Genomic DNA, 20,330 nt, shown 5'->3' with positions numbered 1-20,330 from the left:
GTGGAGACGCCCGTATATCAAGCATACCAGAGATCTTTGTGCACCAAGGGTCTTGGAGACCTCCCGTGCACCAAGGCTCTTGGAGAACCCCGTGCACCAAGGGTCTTGGAGACCTCCCGTGCACCAAGGGTCTTGGAGACCTCCCGTGCACCAAGGGTCTTGGAGACCCCCGTGCACCAAGGGTCTTGGAGACCTCCCGTGCACCAAGGCTCTTGGAGACCTCCCGTGCATCAAGGGCCTTGGAGACCTCCCGTGCATCAAGGGCCTTGGAGACCTCCCGTGCATCAAGGGTCTTGGAGACCCCCGTGCATCAAGGGCCTTGGAGACCTCCCGTGCATCAAGGGTCTTGGAGACCTCCCGTGCACCAAGGGTCTTGGAGATCCTTGTGCACCAAGGGTCTTGGAGACCTCCCGTGCATTAAGGGTCTTGGAGATCCTTGTGCACCAAGGGTCTTGGAGACCTCCCGTGCATCAAGGGTCTTGGAAACCTCCCGTGCATCAAGGGTCTTGGAAACCTCCCGTGCATCAAGGGTCTTGGAGACCCCCGTGCATCAAGGGTCTTGGAGACCCCCGTGCATCAAGGGTCTTGGAGACCCCCGTGCACCAAGGGTCCTGGAGACCTCCCGTGCATCAAGGGTCCTGGAGACCTCCCGTGCATCAAGGGCCTTGGAGACCTCCCGTGCATCAAGGGCCCTGGAGACCTCCCGTGCATCAAGGGCCCTGGAGACCTCCCGTGCATCAAGGGCCCTGGAGACCTCCCGTGCATCAAGGGCCCTGGAGACCTCCCGTGCATCAAGGGCCTTGGAGACCCCCTGTGCATCAAGGGTCTTGGAGACCTCCCGTGCATCAAATATATCAGGAACTTCATGCATCAAGCATTTTGAAGACCTCATTTGCCAAGCAGTTTGGAAACTCCTGTGCATCAGGCATGTTGGAGACCCCCATGTATCTACTGTCTTGGAGACTCTCGTGCATCAGGCACCTTGGAGACCCTACCACACCTAGCAGTACCGGAGCAAGCAGTACCATATCAGAAAGGGCTCAAAACTCCCCAAAGCTGAGCATGACTCCAAGCTAAAGATGGCACCAAGATCCTTCAGGAGGAAGATGACGGGAAACTAGCAGGGTGGAGAGGACTGAGGGACAAGGAATGGGGCTGCTGGGGGAAGAGATCTACCATGAACCACCAGCGCCGAGGGCTTCGCTTGGAGGAGAAGCGAGCCTGCTCACCATGTTGAGGAGCTCCTGGAGCAGGCGTCGGGTTGGCTGGCCTTGGCTCCTCAACACCTCGTAGAGGTGGGCGTAGCCGATGCGTTCCTTGAAGACCTCCTGCAAACACCCAGGCAGGTGGGACCCTGTGCCGAGCCCCACCACGTGCTGCTTTCACCCCAGCCCACCTCACAAGGTGAAAAATGCCCAACTCCGCTGCCCACCTTGGCCGAGGGCGAGTTGCTCATGATGGCGGTGAGCACCCCGACGGCGTGGACCGCGATGGCGTCGGAACTGCCGTCGAAAGCCTACGGGGACAGAGGGGTGGTGGGTCTGCTGAGCTAGGGGCTTGAGGGGACACAGCCCACCCGCGGCTGGCAGTTTGGTTATCGGGTGGCCCCACTTGGTTATGGGGTGGCCCCACGCGCTACCTGCTGGAGCCCATCCTCATCCGGAGACCGCGCGGGGCCCTTGTCCCGGGCTTCACCTGCTTCCCGTGAGCCGCCGAGGTAGAGCTGAGGGACACGGGGTGGGTGTCAGCCCCGAGGAACGGCACCCAGTACGGCGTGGGGGGGAAGAGGGGAAGGGGTTATGGAGGGTCCCCCACCCCACGGATGCTGCTGCAGCGCAGCCACCCTGCCCGGCCATCGTTTAGAGCCAGGGAAGGTGAGGCTGGAGACGAAGGCGCCCAACTCTTGTGTCACCGAGGGTGGGGGACACCAACCTTGCTGTTTTGGAGGAGTCGGATGATGTGCTCGAAGCAGTTGTTGCTGAGAAAGACGGCTTGGAGGACCGGCCGGTCCTCGCAGCTCAGCATGGCCGGGATGGCATCTACGACGAGGTGGAGTTGGCTCAGCCCCAAACCCCGCGTCCCGCCGCCACCACTCCCCCCCGCCCCTCAGATCCATCCCCATCCCCGACCACCTTACCCAGCATGAGCACCCGGAGAGCGATGAGGCCACCGGCCGCCTCCGGCGCCACCGAAGCGACGGGCAGGTCCGAGTTGAGCACCCTGAAGTAACCGTCCAGGAGGACACGCAACGGCACGGGGCCGGCGCCGGGACTGCCGCCGTGCAGCACGTGGACCACGGCCACCACGCCGCGTAACGCCAGCTCCAACAACCCGGGGTCCGGGGGGGTCCCCCCGCCTCCCCGCTGCAGCACCCCCAGCAGCACCTCCACCGCCGCCGGCGTGATGGCCCGCAGCGCGTTGGGCTGTCAGGAGGGTGGGGGGGAAACCGGGATTTTTGTGGCGCCTGTCGCGGTCTGAAAATCCTTTTCCCGACTTATTAAGGCGGAGGCTCAACGTCTCCGGCCCTGCAGGTTTTACCCAGCTCGCTGCACCCCGCTCCTGGGCGTGTGCAGATTAATTTAAAGCAAATTTCAGAGCTATTAATTAAATCCTGATCTTTAAGCCCTGGGTTAATTAAAAGCTATTTCTGCTCAGATTTATTCAGCCGAGAAATTCTCATCTGCCAGCCCAGAGCTGAACCGGTGGTGAATGAGCAGCTTCAACTCAAACCCCTCTTTAATTTAATTTTTTTCTTTGAGGTAAACGCACTGAATTTAGGGCTGGAATTTTAAATATGACTTTTAAAGGCTTTTGAAAATTAAGCAGTTTAATTCCAGCGTTTATCTCGCTTGGGATAAATAAAGCTTTGGGGTTTATCGCTTGGATGATGATCCCAAGTCCTCCCCAACCGCTTCCCAATGTTACCTTGGATCCGGAGAGAATGGCCCCAAAAAGATGGATAAGCCGGAGCTGGAGCATTTCAGGGAGCTGAGCTCCAGCTTGGAAACTCTCTGCGAGGATGAGGAGGGAAAGATTTACTTTGGGAAGTAAGCAGTATTAAAAAAAAAAAAAAAAGGGGGAAAAAAAAAAAATCCCTTTTCTACCCAAATCCACCCCGAAAACCAGCCCATGTGGGTGCTGGACCCCATTGATGATGGAAGGGATGAAGATGCTCAAATTCTGTGCAGCTCTGGTTGCACCAGTGGAGGGGCTTTTGTCCTAAAAAAAAATGGGGTTTTGTTCAAAAATAGGGTTCAGTTTGGTGATTTACCGGCCGCTGGGTGCCGTGGGAGTTTTAGGTGATTTTTTGCAACGCCTTTGCCTCGGAAGGGGGTTTTTTGGGGGGCTTCCCCAGGAAAAAAAAAAAAAAAAATCCCCTTTGCGTTGATTTTTGCAGGCCGCCCAGGTTGTGCAGGATTTAACTTCTGCTTCAGGATCCTATACCTGCCCCTGGGAGCACGTATGTGCCCATATGGGCACGTATGGAGTCCTGGGGATAGGCACAGTGTCCTATATTTGCCCCTGAATCACAAAACAATCCCAGGGCAGATATAGGCTCCTATATCAGCTGTTGAATCATATACTGATCCTTCGGCAAGTATAGGCTCCTATATTTGCAGGGGAGGTAAAGGATGTCCTAAGGCATGTATAGGATCCTTATTTCCAGGGACAGGTACAGGATAACCAGCGGCAGGTACAGACTCCTATATTTGCCCTTAAATCATATATCAGCTCCGGGGTAAGTAGAGGATCCTATATTTGCAGGAGGAGGTATAGGCTCCTATATTTGTGAGGGGCAGGTATAGGACACTGTATTTTCCCTCAAATCATATACTGATCCTGTGGCAGGTATAGGACGTTATAGTTTCCCTTGAATCATACAGTGATCCTGAGGTAGATATAGGGTCCTGTATTTGCCCTTGAATCATATAGCAATCCCGGGGCAGGTATAGGCTCCTATATTTGCAGGCACAGGCATAGGATAAGCTGGGGCAGGTATAGGATCCTATATTTGCCCTCCCCTCCAAGCACGTATGGGGTCCTGGGGCAGATATAGGATCCTGTATTTGCTCTCAAATCTTATACTGACCCTGGGATAGTTATAGGCTCCTACATTTGCAGGGGCAGGTATAGGATAACCAGGGGCAGGTATAGGATAACCAGGGGCAGGTATAGGATCCTATATTTGCAGGGGCAGGTATAGGATCCTATATTTACAAGCATGGGCATAGGATAAACTGGGGTAGGTATAGGATCCTATATTTGCAAGCATGGGCATAGGATAACCAGGGGCAGGTACAGAATCCTATATTTGCAGGGGCAGGTAGGTGATACCCAGGGGCAGGTATAGGATCCTATATTTGCCCTCCCCTCCAAGCACGTATGGGGTCCTGGGGCAGATACAGGATCCTGTATTTGCTCTCAAATCTTATACTGACCCTGGGATAGTTATAGGCTCCTACATTTGCAGGGGCAGGTATAGGATAACCAGGGGCAGGTATAGGATCCTATATTTGCAGGGGCAGGTACACAACCCTCTATCTGCCCTCAAATCACACACCTACCCCCGAATACTATAAGCCCCCCCAGATCCTATATGTGCTCCTGGATCCCATCCCCAGCCCAGCATCCTCTACCTGCCCCGGGATGCTCGATGCACCCATGGATCCCATACTGACCCTCTACGTGCTGCTGGAGCCCAAACCCGGCTGCAGCAGGTAATTGTGGGGGGGGGGGACAGGCCCCCCCTTTACCTTGGAAGAAGACGCCAAACTCGGGGGGCAAAGGGGCCGGGGCAAACTTGTATTTACTCTTCTCCTTCGCGCTGATGACTTCCCTGGAAAGAGAGGGGTGAAAAGAGAGGGGGGCGGGGTGGGGCAGGAGGGGGTTGGGAGGTTTTGGGATGCAGGGTTGAAGTGGGGGGGGGGGGGGGTCCCCGCTCACCCGCTCAGCTGCCGCCGCCAGGTCTGGTAGGGGTCGAAGAGACACTCGCAGAGATGCAGGGCGTAAAGCATCCCGCTCTCCAGCTGCATCCTGCCCCGCTCGTCCTCCCGGATATTTTTCAGCTGCCGGGAAACCGGAGCGGGATTAACACCCCCCATCCTCCAAAAAAAAAAAAAAAAAAAAAATCCTCCTCTGGCTGAGCCCCCCCCCCAAAAAAATTGGGGCAGGGGGTTCTCCCCGCACGCTCACCTGGCTCGCGCAGACCCGCAGCAGCTTCAGCACCTCCGGGATGAAGCTGGGGGTTTTGTCCGCTTGGATGTTTTCCAGGTTCCTGGAGCGGGGGGTTGTGTGGGGGGGTGTTAATGCATTATGGGGGGGGGGGGGTGTTGTTGCACCATGGGGGGGGGTTATTGCATCATGGAGTGTGGGGGGGATGATAATGTGGCAGCTGGCGCAAGCCAGGGCACATCCTCAGCTGAACCCCTTAGTGGCTAGGAACTGGGGGGGGGGGGGGGCACACACACAAGTGGATGGTGTGTCGTCCCCCCCCCCAAACCCCTGGGGAAGGGTCAAGGGGGGCGCGATGTACTCCTGGGGGGGGGGATGCTGTTCTTTGGGGAGGTGGGTGGGAAAATACTGTGTTCTGGGGTGATGCAATGCACTTCAGAGGGGATGATGCACTTTTTTTTTTTTTTTTTTTTTTTTTTTTTTTTGGAGAGGGGTGATGCTGATGCTTTGGGGGGGGGGGGGCGGGGGTGTGATGTCCTTTCAGTGTGTTTTTCCCCCAGCACTTGGGGGGAAGCAGAGCTGGGCTGCCTTTGGGGTTGCTCCTGCAGCGCCAGGAAGACCGAAAGCATGTGGAGGGACAGAGGGAAGTCAGGACCACCCCCCCCCCCCCCAAAAAAAACCCCCGAGGGATGGCAGGGGGGTTGGGGGGGGGTGTTTGTGTCCCACCTGCAGATGATGATGAAGAACTTGAGGAGGAGCAGGGCCTGGCCCAGGCTGGCCCCCCCCGCCTCGTCCCGCGGGACCTGGGCCACGCACTGACCCAGCCTCTGGCTCAGCACCTGCAGCACCTCCCGCGGCAGCACCGGGATCTCTGACACTGACTCCTCCGGCCTGCCATGGGGAAAAGGGGGGGGGGGGGGGGTGTGGCAGGATGTGACACCCCCCCCCCATCCCCAACCCCCCCAACCCCATCAAATCTCCCCCCCCCCCCCCCAGCTCCATCCTCCAAGCGTCAAACCGGATGGTTGCAAAACCACGGCCGCTCATCCGCTTGCGGCGTTAAGGCAACCCCCCAAATTTAGCTGTGGGTGTCATGCCTGTCCCCCCCCCCCCGCCATCCCCATGGGGTGTCACCCGCACAGCACCCATGGGTGCCGGGGTGCTCCTCACCGCCTGGGCTCCAGCGAGGGCAGGGCGATGATCTTCTCGAAGTTCATGACGAAGGCTTCCAGCCACTGCTGCAGGTAGGAGAGGTCCTTCTGCATTGGGGGGAGGAGGGGGGGGGGGGGAGGCGGGGCTGGAGCTGCTGGCCAATCAGGTCGCACAGGGACTGACACCGCGAAGGTGTCAGCCAATCAGCTGCCAGAGTGAACGAGCCCCCCACCCGGAGCCGCTGGTCAGTTGGCACCCCCGGGGTGTGAGCGCACACCTGGGAGGCACCGGCCAATGGGCAACCTGTGGAGCTGCTGGCCAATCAGCAGGCAGAGCAGAACAACCTGTGGAGCTGCTGGCCAATCAGCAGGCAGAGCAGAACAACCTATGGAACCTCTGACCAATCAGCACCCAGAGCAGAACAACCTGTGGAGCTGCTGGCCAATCAGCAGGCAGAGCAGAACAACCTGTGGAGCTGCTGGCCAATCAGCACTCAGATCAGAAAAACCTGTGGAGCTGCTGGCCAATCAGCAAGCAGACCAGAACAACTTATGGAATCTCTGACCAATGAGCAGGCAGAGCAGAACAACCTATGGAACCTCTGACCAATCAGCAGGCAGAGCAGAACAACCTGTGGAGCTGCTGGCCAATCAGCACTCAGATCAGAAAAACCTGTGGAGCTGCTGGCCAATCAGCAAGCAGACCAGAACAACTTATGGAACCTCTGACCAATCAGCAGGCAGAGCAGAACAACCTGTGGAGCTGCTGGCCAATCAGCACCCAGAACAGAACAACCTGCGAAACCACTGACCAATCAGCACTCGAGTCACCTGCCCCTATAGACAAATCCCAGCCAATCAGCACTCGGGGCACCTGCCCCTCCAGGCAGCTGCCAGCCAATCAGCAGGCAGCGCCAGGCTCCACCTGACACAACCCCCAGCCTGGCGGTTTTGCAACAGCACGATTCCCCCCGGGGGCCACCCGCCCCACAGCACCCCCCATTGCACCCTGGGGTCACCCATGTCCCCCAGCACCCCAGTACAGCCCCCTGGGGTCACCCATGTCCCCCGGCACCCCAACACAGCCCCCTGGGGTCACCCATGTCCCCCGGCACCCCAATACAGCCCCCTGGGGTCACCCATGTCCCCCGGCACCCCAACAGAGCCCCCTGCGGTCACCCATGTCCCCCAGCACCCCAACACAGCCCCCTGGGGTCACCCATGTCCTCGAGCACCCCAATACAGCCCCCTGGGGTCACCCATGTCCTTGAGCACCCCAATACAGCCCCCTGCGGTCACCCATGTCCCCCAGCACCCCAGTACAGCCCCCTGGGGTCACCCATGTCCCCCGGCACCCCAACACAGCCCCCTGGGGTCACCCATGTCCTTGAGCACCCCAATACAGCCCCCTAGGGTCACCCATGTCCTCGAGCACCCCAACACAGCCCCTTGGGGTCACCCATGTCCCCCAGCACCCCAATACAGCCCCCAGGGTCACCCATGTCCCCCGGCACCCCAACACAGCCCCTGAGGTCACCCATGTCCCTCGGCACCCCAATACAGCCCCCTGGGGTCACCCATGTCCTCGAGCACCCCAATACAGCCCCTTGGGGTCACCCATGTCCCCCAGCACCCCAATACAGCCCCCAGGGTCACCCATGTCCCCCGGCACCCCAACACAGCCCCCTGGGGTCACCCATGTCCCCCGGCACCCCAATACAGCCCCCTGGGGTCACCCACAGGCCCCAGCACCCCAATACAGCCCCCTGGGGTCAACCATGTCCCCCAGCACCCCAGTACAGCCCCCTGGGGTCACCCATGTCCTCGAGCACCCCAATACAGCCCCCTGGGGTCACCCATGTCCCCCAGCACCCCAGTACAGCCCCCTGGGGTCACCCATGTCCTCGAGCACCCCAATACAGCCCCCTGGGGTCACCCATGTCCCCCAGCACCCCAACGCAGCCCCCTGGGGTCACCCATGTCCTTGAGCACCCCAATACAGCCCCCTAGGGTCACCCATGTCCCCCAGCACCCCAATACAGCCCCCTGGGGTCACCCATGTCCCCCGGCACCCCAACACAGCCCCCTGGGGTCACCCATGTCCTTGAGCACCCCAATACAGCCCCCTAGGGTCACCCATGTCCTCGAGCACCCCAACACAGCCCCTTGGGGTCACCCATGTCCCCCAGCACCCCAATACAGCCCCCAGGGTCACCCATGTCCCCCGGCACCCCAACACAGCCCCTGAGGTCACCCATGTCCCTCGGCACCCCAATACAGCCCCCTGGGGTCACCCATGTCCTCGAGCACCCCAATACAGCCCCTTGGGGTCACCCATGTCCCCCAGCACCCCAATACAGCCCCCAGGGTCACCCATGTCCCCCGGCACCCCAACACAGCCCCCTGGGGTCACCCATGTCCCCCGGCACCCCAATACAGCCCCCTGGGGTCACCCACAGGCCCCAGCACCCCAATACAGCCCCCTGGGGTCAACCATGTCCCCCAGCACCCCAGTACAGCCCCCTGGGGTCACCCATGTCCTCGAGCACCCCAATACAGCCCCCTGGGGTCACCCATGTCCCCCAGCACCCCAGTACAGCCCCCTGGGGTCACCCATGTCCTCGAGCACCCCAATACAGCCCCCTGGGGTCACCCATGTCCCCCAGCACCCCAACGCAGCCCCCTGGGGTCACCCATGTCCTTGAGCACCCCAATACAGCCCCCTAGGGTCACCCATGTCCCCCAGCACCCCAATACAGCCCCCTGGGGTCACCCATGTCCCCCGGCACCCCAACACAGCCCCTGGGGTCACCCATGTCCCCCGGCACCCCAATACAGCACCCTGAGGTCACCCATGTCCCCCGGCACCCCAACACAGCCCCCTGGGGTCAACCATGTCCCCCGGCACCCCAATACAGCCCCCTGGGGTCACCCACAGGCCCCAGCACCCCAGTACAGCCCCCTGGGGTCACCCATGTCCCCCAGCACAGCCCCCTGGGGTCACCCATGTCCTCGAGCACCCCAATACAGCCCCCTGGGGTCACCCATGTCCCCCGGCACCCCAACACAGCCCCCTGGGGTCACCCATGTCCTCGAGCACCCCAATACAGCCCCCTGAGGTCACCCATGTCCCCCGGCACCCCAACACAGCCCCCTGCGGTCACCCATGTCCTCGAGCACCCCCATGCAGCCCCTTGGGGTCACCCACACCCCCCAGTACCCCAGTACAGCCCCCAGGGTGACCCCCCCATCCCCCAGCACCCCAATACAGCCCCTCGGGGGGTGTCCCCAGCCCAGGCAGGAACCGTCACCCCTTGGGGACATCCCGTTCCCCTCAACCCCCCCTCCAAGGGACATGAGGGGCCCCCGCTCACTCCACCCCCCCCACCAGAGGGGACTTCACACCCCTCCCAACAACCCCCCCAAAACTCACCCCCTCTCCCCCAGTCACCCCCAACCCTCCCCCCCCCAACCGCCGCCTCCCCTATATCACCCATTTCCCCCCCAAAACCCGCCTCCCCCCCCCCCTCCCCCCATTACTTCTCAACCACAAGCACCATCATCCGGCTGGGCGAGCTGGGCTTGGGAAGGGGGGGGCAAAGGGGGGGTCCCCCAATATGTACCCCCCCCCAGTCCCCCCATTACCTGACTGGTGGGGTCACCGCAGCCGTCCATGACCCCGGTGGCGCGGGGCTGAGCAGTGGCGGTGAGGTGTGTTATTATTTTATGTGTGTCCCCCCCTCCTTTTTTTTTTTTTTTTTTTTCCTCCCCGCCGCCTCGCTTCGCTCTTGTGCAAAAAAAACCCAACACGCTCCCCCCACCCCCCCCCCCCAAAAAAAAAAAACAAAAAACCACCAACCAACCCCCCCCCAAAAAAAAAAATTCACCATAGCATCAGGAAATGCCAAGTCACCCGCCGCCCCAACGGCGTTTCCTCTCACCGCGCCCCGCTGCCCGGCACCTCTTTTTTTTTTTTTTTTTTTTTTGGGGGGTGGGGGGTTGTGTGGTGTGTTTTGGGGTGCTACCCCCCCACCCAACACCTCTGGGATGCGCCAAGGTCACAGCCAAGGTCATGGGGGGGGGGGGTCACAGCCCGCTTGATTCCAAACCGGATCGTGCCAAAACCACCCCCCTCTGTACCAGTGTGAACTGAACCCACTGTGTAGCGAGTTTGTCAGTTCTCAGCACTTTTTTTTTTTTTTTTTTTTTATGCCCCCCCCCCCCTTGCAAAAATTTCCTCCTTGCACCCACCCACCCGTGGCCAGCGTCCCCACCCTGGGCCGGTGCCCGTCCCAGCCGGTTGCCGGCTGGCAGAGCCTGTTGGGTGGCTTCTGGGTTCAGCCGGCGCGGTGCCGCCTGGGAACATCGTGCCAGCACCTCCATCCCCCCCCCCCCCCCCCCCCAAAAAAAACCCCAAAACAAACAAAATGGTAAAAAGGTGACAGTGGCAAAGCCACCGAGTTGTCACCTCCCCGCTGTCGGGTCCCCCCGCACTGCCGGGACCCTCCGGTGTCACCCCACTGGGGTCCCCTGCCGCGGTGCCAGCCCCCCAGCTTTGTCCCGGCTCTGGTGCGGCACAGGGGGGTGGACGCCGTGGCGGGAGGGGGGGGGGGGACACCGATGACATTGGGGACGGTGCCACCGAGGTGCCACTGGGAGTGGTGGCAGCACCCGCCGCCCCGAAACGAACCCGGTAACGGGGACGGCAAAAAGCGGACGGCGGCCTTGGCCTCGCCGGGTGGTTGGGGACGTCTCCCCCGCCGGGTTTTGCGGCTTTTTTTTTGGGGGGGGGGGTGTGACACCCAGGTCCTGCCTCTCGGTCACCTCGTCGCCCGTCACCTGGACACGTGTCCCCGAGGGGGGAACACCCGGCCCGGTGGTGCGGCCCCGTGTCCCCGGGGCGAGCTTGGACACCCGGAACCCTTGGCAGGCGGCCTCGGCGGGCCACGCGCACCCGGCAGCGTGGCGCGTGTCCCTTGTATGTGCTTGCACACGCCAACGGCATGGCACGGGTCCCCTGTATGACCGCGCACACCCGACAGCGTCACACGTGTCCCCTGTACGGGCTTGTACGCTCCCGACAGCGTGGCACGTGTCCCCCCGCCCCGTACAACCGTGCGCACCGGACAGCGTGGCACGTGTCCCCCGTATGACCATGCGCACCCAACAGCATGTGACATATGACCAAGTAGGCCCAATGGCGTGGCACGTGTCCCCTGTATGACCACGCACACCCGACAGCATGTCACGTATGACCACGCACACCCAACAGCGTGACACGTGTCCCTTGGATGTGCTTGCACATGCCAACGGCATGGCACGGGTCCCCTGTATGACCGCGCACACCTGACAGCGTCACACGTGTCCCCCGTACGGGCTTGTACGCTCCCGACAGCGTGGCACGTGTCCCCCCGCCCCGTACAACCGTGCGCACCGGGCAGCGTGGCACGTGTCCCCCGTATGACCACGCGCACCCAACAGCATGTGACATATGACCAAGTAGGCCCAATGGCGTGGGACGTGTCCCCTGTATGACCACGCACACCCGACAGCATGTCACGTATGACCACGCACACCCAACAGCGTGACACGTGTCCCTTGGATGACCATGCACACCGAAGAGCATGTCATGTATGACCATGCACACCCAACAGCGTGACACGTGTCCCTTGTATGACCATGCACACCCAACAGCATGTCATGTATGACCATGCACAGCCAACAGTGGGACACATGTCCCTTGTATGACCATGCACACCCGACAGCATGTCACGTATGACCACACACACCCAACAGCATGACACGTGTCCCTTGTATGACCATGCACACCCGACAGCATGTCACGTATGACCACGCACACCCAACAGCGTGACACGTGTCCCCTGTATGACCACGCACACCCAACAGCATGTCACATGACCACACACACCAACGGTGTGGCACGTGTCCCCTGTATGACCACACACCCCCAATGGCATGACATGTGTCCCTTGTATGACCACACACCCTCAATGGCGCGGCACGTATCCCTGTATGACCATGCACCCCTGACAGCATGCCACGTATGACCACAGACACCCAACGGCGCGACACGTGTCCCCTGTATGACCACACACACCCAACAGCGTGGCATGTGTCCTCCACACGTGCACGCACGTACATCCATGTCCCCTGTATGGCCACGCACACCTGATGGCGTGACACGTGTCCCTCTTGAGCCTGCACACCTTGACGGTGGGGCACGTGTCCCCATACCAGCACGCACACCCCGATGGCACAGCACCTGGCCCTGTGCAGGTGTGAACACCCCAATGGTGTGGCACGTGTCCCCCTGTGACTGCGCACACCCCGTGACAAGGCACGTGGCCCCTGTAAGAGCACGTACACCCCAATGACATGGCACATGTCCCCCTACGACATGGCACGTGTCCCCTACAACCATGGCCACCCCCATGACACGGCGCATGTTCCCTACAACCACGGCCACCCCGAAGGCATGGCACATGTCCCCTACACCCGTGGCCACCCCCACGGCATGGCACGTGTCCCCTACAACCACAGCCACCCCCACGACATGGCATGTGTCCCCCTACAACCATGGCCATCCCCATGACATGGTGCGTGTCCCCTACAACCACAGCCACCCCAATGACATGGCACATGTCCCCCTACAACATGGAATGTGTCCCCATACAACCATGGCCACCCCCACAGCATGGCACGTGTCCCCTACAACCAAGGCCATCCCCATGACACGCCGCGTGTCCCCTACAACCACAGCCACCCCAATGACATGGCACATGTCCCCTACAACATGGCATGTGTCCCCTACAATCATGGCCACCCCAAAGGCATGGCATGTGTCCCTCTACAACCACAGCCACCCCAATGACATGGCACGTGCCCCCCTAAACATGGAATGTGTCCCCTACAACAACGGCCACCCCAATGACATGGGACGTGTCCCCCTACAACATGGAACGTGTCCCCTACAACAACAGCCACCACCCCCATGACATGGCACGTGTCCCCCTACAACATGGAATGTGTCCCCTACACCCATGACCACCCCAATGACATGGCACGTGCCCCCCTAAACATGGAATGTGTCCCCTACACCCATGACCACCCCAATGACATGGCACATGTCCCCCTATACACCCATGGCCACCCCAGTGACATGGCACATGTCCCCTACACCCATGGCCACCCCAGTGACATGGCACGTGCCCCCCTAAACATGGAATGTGTCCCCTACAACGGCCACCCCAATGACATGGCACGTGCCCCCCTATACACCCATGGCCACCCCGATGACATGGCACATGTCCCCTACACCCATGGCCACCCCAGTGACATGGCATGCGTCCCCCTACAACATGGAATGTGTCCCCTACACCCATGACCACTCCAATGACATGGCACATGTCCCCCTATACACCCATGGCCACCCCAGTGACATGGCACGCGTCCCCCTACAACATGGAACGTGTCCCCCTACAACCACGGCCACCCCCATGACACGGCGCGTGTCCCCTACACCCCAATGACATGGCATGTGTCCCCTTACACCCACGGCCACCCCCATAACATGTCACGTGTCCAGAACAGACCCGGGGCCACTCGGGGGTGGCACCACCCGTCACCGAGGGGACCTTGAAGATGCTTCAACCCCTTTTCGCAGGGCTGGGTAAAAAGGGGGGGGGTGGGGTGCGGGGGGTGGCTTTGTTTTGGGGTACGGAAGAGCTGGCGGGTCCCAGGGGACGTCGCGGGGCTGGATGAGGTGACAGACACAAGGGCTGCCCCCAATCCCTCCTGGCGTCCCCGGCCACGCGCGGGGGACACAGCGGTGTTTTGGGGTAGAAATAACCCTTTTCAACCCCCAAAACCCCCACTGGCCACCCCAACCTGCGGGCACAAAAGCTCGGGGTGTCATGGGGGGGGGGTGTCTCCTCTCCTCCAGGATCGGGCCCCCACCACCCCAACCTCGAGTGGGGGGTAATTAAGGAGAAAATGAAGCGCAAGGGCCACTCAGGGTGTGTGTGGGGGGTGAGTGGGACGGGGGGTGGGGGGGTCCTTGCATGCTGTGGGCCAGAGACCCCCCCCCACCGCGGGAATACGCTGCAAGGGGGGAGGTGGTGGAGCCAAAGGGGGGGGGGCTGGGATGGGGGGTCCCCCGTGAGCAGGACACCCCCTTTTTGTGTGTGTCCCCCCCCCCGCCTCGTTGCTCCCGATGCTGCTCCAATGTCACCGCGGCCGCACCTGCTGCCGGGGGGGGGCGCAGGGATTCGGGGGGGGGGGGGAGCGGGTGGGTGGGTGGGTGGCACGGACACCCCCGTTCCCCCCCGTCCCCCTAAACCTACCGGCTGGGTGTAAGGGGGGTGTGAACCCACCCCCTCACCCCCCCCGCGGGATGGGTGGGAAAGGGGGGGTCGTCGGGGTGCAGCGGTGGGGTCCGGGGGGGACGCAGTGCCCTCCAAGTTGGGGGGGTGGGGTGTGGGAATTGTCGCGGACATCGGGGTGCGGTGGCCCCCGCAGAGGTGGGAAAGAGCGTGGGGGGGGGGGGGGCGTGGACCCCCGGGATATGGCAGGGGGTTGCAGGGAGGGGGGGGGAAACGCGGTGCCCCCCAAAAAGGTGGCAAGGGTGGGGTTGGGGGGGGGGGTGTCGCGGCCCCCCCGGCTGCACCAGTGGGTTGCCCCCCATGGGGGTCGCACGGCGGGGTGTGGGGGGGGGGTGGCTGGATGTAGCAATGAGGTGCGGGGGGGGGGGGAACCCAAGTAGGGAGCCCTCCCTCCCTCCCCAAACCTTCCCCCCCCCGGGACAGGGGGTGCAGGCAGGGGGGTGCGGGCAGCGCTTGTAACACCCCCCCCCCCCCCCCCCCCCCCCGTCTCCCAGGGAAGGGGGGGATGCAGGCAGCGGGGGTGATGGGGGTAAAGGGGTGCTGCCCCCCCCCCCCCCGGGATGAAGCTGTGGCCGGGGGGGGGGTTGCCTCCGGTGCCCACCTCACCTTGGCGAAGTAGAGCATCCAAAGCTCGTAAAGCCGCTCCCGGGAAGCCATGCCGGGCCGGCACGGCTCGGTACGGCACGGCACGGCGGGCAGCTCCGCCCCCCCCCCCCCCATCGCCAGGCCCTCCCCCAGGTACGGGGCGGGGGGGGGGGCGGTGACAGGGCCCCCCCCCCCCCCCCCGGTACCGGGTACCTGCTGCTGCGGGGAGGCGGGGGGGGGGGGGGGGAGCCCATCCCTTCCCACCCCCTCTTTTTACCTTGCCCCGCGGGCAGCCCTTTGCGAGGGGAAGGTAAAAAAAGGGAAGGTGGGGAAAGTAAAATGCCCCCCCCCCCCCGCAAATAATTCCAATAATTTCCCCCCCCCCCATTAAAGCAGCTGAGCCTTGCGCGCCCTGGGAGGGTGGTGGAGTGAGCGTGTCTGAGCGGAGCAAAAGGATTTGGGGTTATTTTACCTTTCTATTTTTTATTAATATTGATTTTTTTTTTTTTGGTAATTCCCCTCCTCCCCGCGCTCTGTTCCCCCCCCCCGCAACGATCGCGCCCCCCGCCGCGGTTTGCCGATCGATGCGCTCGGTGCTCGATCGGGTGGCACCTACCCCGCATGCGCGCTAGGGGCTGTACGTGGAAGTTGGAGGGGGAGAGGGGGGAAGATGGCGGCGCCCGTTGGCGGTGTGGAGGCGGAGGAGGGCCCGGCTTTGGGGAGGCTGGAGGAGGAGGCGCGGCGGCGGCGGGAGAGGCTGCGGGCCCTGCGGCAGCGCACGCTGCAGGTCGGTGTGGGTATGGCGGCGTGGGGTGTCTGGGGTGGGAGGTAAAGGGGTATGGGGGTCTCGAGTGGGCCTGGGGATGTGGGGAGGGGGAGAGGGTTTGGGGGAGGGGGCTGGGGATGTGGGGAGAAGGTTTTGGGAAGGGGCTGGGGTTGTGGGGAGGGGGTTTGGGGGGGGCTGGGGATGTGGGGAGAGGGTTTTGGGGGGGGCTGGGGATGTGAGGAGGGGCTGGGGAGGTGGGGAGAGGGTTTTGGAGGGGCTGGGGATGTGAGGAGGGGCTGGGGAGGTGGGGAGAGGGTTTTGGGGGGGCTGGGGAGGTGGGGAGAGGGTTTTGGGGGGGCTGGGGATGTGAGGAGGGGATGGGGAGAGGGCTTGGGGGGGCTGGGGGTGTGGGGAGAGGGTTTTTGGGGGGCTGGGGATGTGAGGAGGGGCTGGGGAGGTGGGGAGAGAGTTTGGGGGGGCTGGGGAGCTGGGGAGGGGGATTAGTGGGGTCTGGGGGATGTGGGGAGGGGGTTGGGGGGGGCTGGGGATGTTGGGAGGGGGTGAGGGTTTGTGTTGAGCTTGGGGGGTTGAGATATGGGTGGGGGATGAGGGGCAGAGAGCTTGGAGGAGAAGTTACAAGTATAGGAGAGATTTTGGGGGCTGGGGATGTTGGGGGGGCTGTGGGTGGGGGGTGGTTAGGAGCGGTTGAGGGGCAGGAGTGTGGGGTGGGCCTGGGGGCATAGTGGGGGCTGTGGGGTAGATGAGGGGGGCCCGGAGCCAGCGAGAGAAAGGTTGGAGCGGGGGTCCTGGGTGTAGGGAGGGGTTTGGGGTAGAGAGTGGGGGGGTAAAGGGGGAGATTTGGGGGGGACTGGGAGGGCCTGAGGGTGAGGAGATGGCGATAAGGGTGAGGTGGGGGTTCAGGGGTGCTTGGGGAAGGCTGAGGTGTCTGGGGCTGGGCGTATCGAGGGGTTCAGGTCATGGGGCACGGGGGGTTGATGGGGGCGGGATGGGTGTGGGGAGGCAGCGGTGAAGGGGCCGTGGGGTGGGAGAGGAAAAGCGGAGAGGAGTGGGGCAGAGGGGGTCCCCCACTGTGGGGTAAGAGGGATGTAAGAAAAAGTGGGGGTGCAAGCGCAGGAGGAGAGGGTTTGGGTGATGCCCCGGTGACGGTGTGGGGTCTCTTTGGTCCTGTCTGCGGGGTCTGTGCTGGCTCTGTAAGACCCCGTGGCCTCTCTGGCCTCGGGTTTCCTCTTGCTTTTCTGTTCTGCCTTTGCCGTGCCGACCCTGGTCTTCGCTAAACACCCTCCTTGTGAGATTAAGCCTCTTCATTTTTTTTCCACGTTATCTCCCCAGTTCGCTGTGTTTGCATCACATCTGTAATCCAGGCTGCAACCTGGGTTTGGTAGTGAGAATGAAAACGGAGATTCACCCCGGGGGGTTAATTAATAACACGTTACATTTCTCTGGCTTGTTCTCAGCCTTAAACTTCTCTTCCATCGAGACTCGGGCGCCTTTAGTGCAGCCTTGAGGATACTGAGGAACTGGTTGTGTTGCCTGACCAAAGCCAGGGCCAAGCGGGTCCGTAAACTGGGATTTTTCTTCTTGGATGCGTGCACTGCAGATGGTGCAGCAGGTCTTGTGTCGCACGAGGTGCTGCCGGCAGCAAAATACCCGGCGTCGGTTCTTAAGGAGCTTACCTGAAAAGCTTCCTGATGGGTTGAATCCTCACCCCAAAAACTCCAGTTAGTTTATCTGGTTGTCCCTGTTGCCTTCTCAAATGCTGAGCTCAGAATACTAAAATAGAGAAATTTGGTTTTGGGGGGCGTGAAAGAAGGATGGAGGATGTTTGAGAAACTTGTCAATATCTCAGAGGCACCTGCTGAGGAAGGCGGCCGTGCTCTGGTGTGTCATGGCATGTCCTGCGTTGCTTAATTCCCCTCTTTTTTGGGCTAGTAAGGTGGTGCTAGCTCTGTTCCCCTTCTTCTGCATCATCCTGAATTTGTTGATGGAGGTTGGAACGGTCCAGTAATGTGGGAAGATGTCCTGTCTTTCGACTGAGGGACCTTTTCTTGGGGTTATTAATGGGACCCGTGTCTATAGTGGGCAGGTCAAGCACGTTCTGCTGCGTCTTTTGCCTTCAGATGTTTGTTATTATTGGAGAGCTGAGCTTTCTGAAAGGGGAAAGTGCGATACAGTCCTGTACCCAGCCTTACTGAGAAGAAAAGCAGCTGAAAAGAAAAGCTTTCTTTTCTGTCCTGTCTGGCAAATTCAGAGGGAGCAAGACGGAGTGGTCGTGGAGGGTGCAGCACCCAGGGTGTTGTTCTCATCTGCTTTATTGCTGTTTTTTTTTTTTTTTTTATTAAATTGTGGGTGAGATTTTCTGACTTGGTCCCTGTGAAGGCTCAAGCTGTTCTTACTTCTTTTTGGCAAGTAATATCTCGTGCGCAGTGCCAGCGTACTGCGCCTTCAAGGGTAATGTCCGGTAGTCCGTGGTGGCTCCTGGTAGACCTGACCTGGTGGGTTTGTCCAAGCCTTTCTAAACCCTTTTTTACTTCTGGTTTCTGAGACAGTTCCACCATTTACTGATAAAGCTAACCCCTTTGGTTTTAAAGCCCTTCAGTGACAGTTGCCTTGGGTGCTCTCTCACACAGCCCTTCTGAGAAACACAAAACCATCATTCCGTGTTTGTGTTTCTGATTTTATGGCGCGCTCGGTCTCTCTCCCAGAGTCAGGCTGTGGTCTGTGAAGCCTGTCTTTGTACACAAATCTCCCTGAATCACCTCACTGACTTTCCCCGGTACCTCCCCGAGTGCTGCGATGCCCTTTTGCCGTGAGGGGATCTGGGACCTCGTGCCTGGCTCAGGATGTGGGGCACTTGTGGGCTTACAGCACTGCCACATGATTTCCTGTTTTGTTTGGTTTCTGTTGTGTTGTTTCTTTTTTTTTTTTTTTTTCCCTGTATTCTCACTTTGGCCACATGAGCCTGTGTTCAACTGTCGAAGCTCATCTACTTTTTCCAGTCCTATCACTCTCAGCCGAGATCTTTCCCCAAGCAGTGGAGCTCACCAGGAGCCCACTCTCTGTGCATGCGTAGCTGGATTTATTTTTTTCCCCCCCACGTCTGTTGCTTTACACCAATCTCTGAATTCCACCTGTTGTCTCATTGCTCAGTTAGGTGTGATTTTACAACCCTCCTGCCAGCCGTTGTGGGATTTCCTTGTGAGTGATCCCATCTGCAAACCTTGTCATCTAACTAGACAGGTATTTCCCAAATCTTTTGTGGCGCTTGCCACAACCTAAACCCTGGCAGAGGGTGTGGGGGATAGAGAAGAAGAGGGGACTGGCCGATCCTCACCTCCTGCTGTGAAAAGCTGCTGCTGGGGTTTGCAGGAGAGAAGGTGCTCTGTGGCGCTTTCTGCTGAGCTTCTGGCCTTTTAGGGAACTTCAAAGCCAACAAGGAGCCTCCTTTAGTTCAGGACTTCTCCGCAAATTGCACCGCGTGCTCGGTTTTCACTGGAAGGTGATGTTCATCTTTCCCCAATCAGAGGAAACAAGTGAGGTAATACCCAGACACACAAAACCAACGCGTGATCTTGTGCTTACCCGCCCCGTTGCGCTGCCTTTTATTGATCGCCAGCAAATGGGGTTTTTACTCGATAAAAGGGGTGTGTGTGTGTTTGAGTTCTGGGCATAATTTATGCTTGAGAGTTGCCAGTCACCACTTGCTTATACAAATATGTTTAAAATAATATGCAAGCTGATGTTGGATTCCCAGCCTCCCTGTAAGGCCTTGGCATCAGCAGAGTTTGCAATGTCGAGGATCAGGTACAGTATCAGAGAGGCCATTTCCCTCCTAGATTTAAATAAAATTGTCTTTCAGTAGCAAGCAGACAAATTGTGGACTCTGACTTGTTGGCGTGTTGAATATTGCTTCCCGTTGTGGCAAAAAATGTAGTTTTGAATTGTGTAACTCGTAATCTTGGTTTGCGAGCTTTTCTCTCTCTTTCTTTTTTTTTCCCCTCCCTAAAAAAAAAAAAAGAAAAAAATCAAATCAAAATACGTTGCAACAGTTTCTTACTAAGCTTACAAGCCCTGAGGGTTGCTGCACAGCCTGCTCTGCCATGGCTGCTCACCTTTGAATTGCCAACGTGTAGCTGAAATGCCTGAACCCCATCTTTTAGTCTGACCCGCTCAGGCTTCGCTTGGTGCTTCTGAGCATCAGGTTATTGTTAAATTGAGACCGTTTTTACTTCCTTG

At 60.0% G+C, this 20,330-nt stretch overlaps 2 protein-coding genes across 2 annotated transcripts in view; one reads left to right on the top strand and one right to left on the bottom strand.

Annotated features, from left to right (window-relative positions):
- NBEAL2 (neurobeachin like 2) overlaps positions 1-15,414 on the bottom strand; it is a 34,566-nt gene extending 19,152 nt beyond the window's left edge. Inside the window, 12 exon segments of the mRNA XM_042802056.1 lie at positions 1,230-1,328; positions 1,433-1,516; positions 1,640-1,723; positions 1,933-2,039; positions 2,138-2,423; positions 2,926-3,011; positions 4,755-4,837; positions 4,945-5,066; positions 5,194-5,275; positions 5,899-6,063; positions 6,343-6,431; positions 15,332-15,414. Of these exon segments, the coding sequence (XP_042657990.1) occupies positions 1,230-1,328; positions 1,433-1,516; positions 1,640-1,723; positions 1,933-2,039; positions 2,138-2,423; positions 2,926-3,011; positions 4,755-4,837; positions 4,945-5,066; positions 5,194-5,275; positions 5,899-6,063; positions 6,343-6,431; positions 15,332-15,382 (1,338 nt within the window). The 5' untranslated portion in view covers positions 15,383-15,414.
- Positions 15,415-15,965: 551 nt separating this feature from the next.
- CCDC12 (coiled-coil domain containing 12) overlaps positions 15,966-20,330 on the top strand; it is a 41,422-nt gene continuing 37,057 nt past the window's right edge. The window contains exon 1 of the mRNA XM_042802096.1: positions 15,966-16,097. Within this exon, the coding sequence (XP_042658030.1) occupies positions 15,981-16,097 (117 nt within the window). The 5' untranslated portion in view covers positions 15,966-15,980. The remainder of the gene's footprint in view (positions 16,098-20,330) is intronic.

Source organism: Tyto alba, unplaced genomic scaffold, assembly GCF_018691265.1.
Source record: "Tyto alba isolate M040663 unplaced genomic scaffold, T.alba_DEE_v4.0 Super-Scaffold_38, whole genome shotgun sequence".
Lineage (NCBI taxonomy): Eukaryota > Metazoa > Chordata > Aves > Strigiformes > Tytonidae > Tyto > Tyto alba.
The sequence above is the reverse complement of the archived record's forward strand: the minus strand, read 5'-3'. Positions and strand labels throughout refer to the sequence as shown.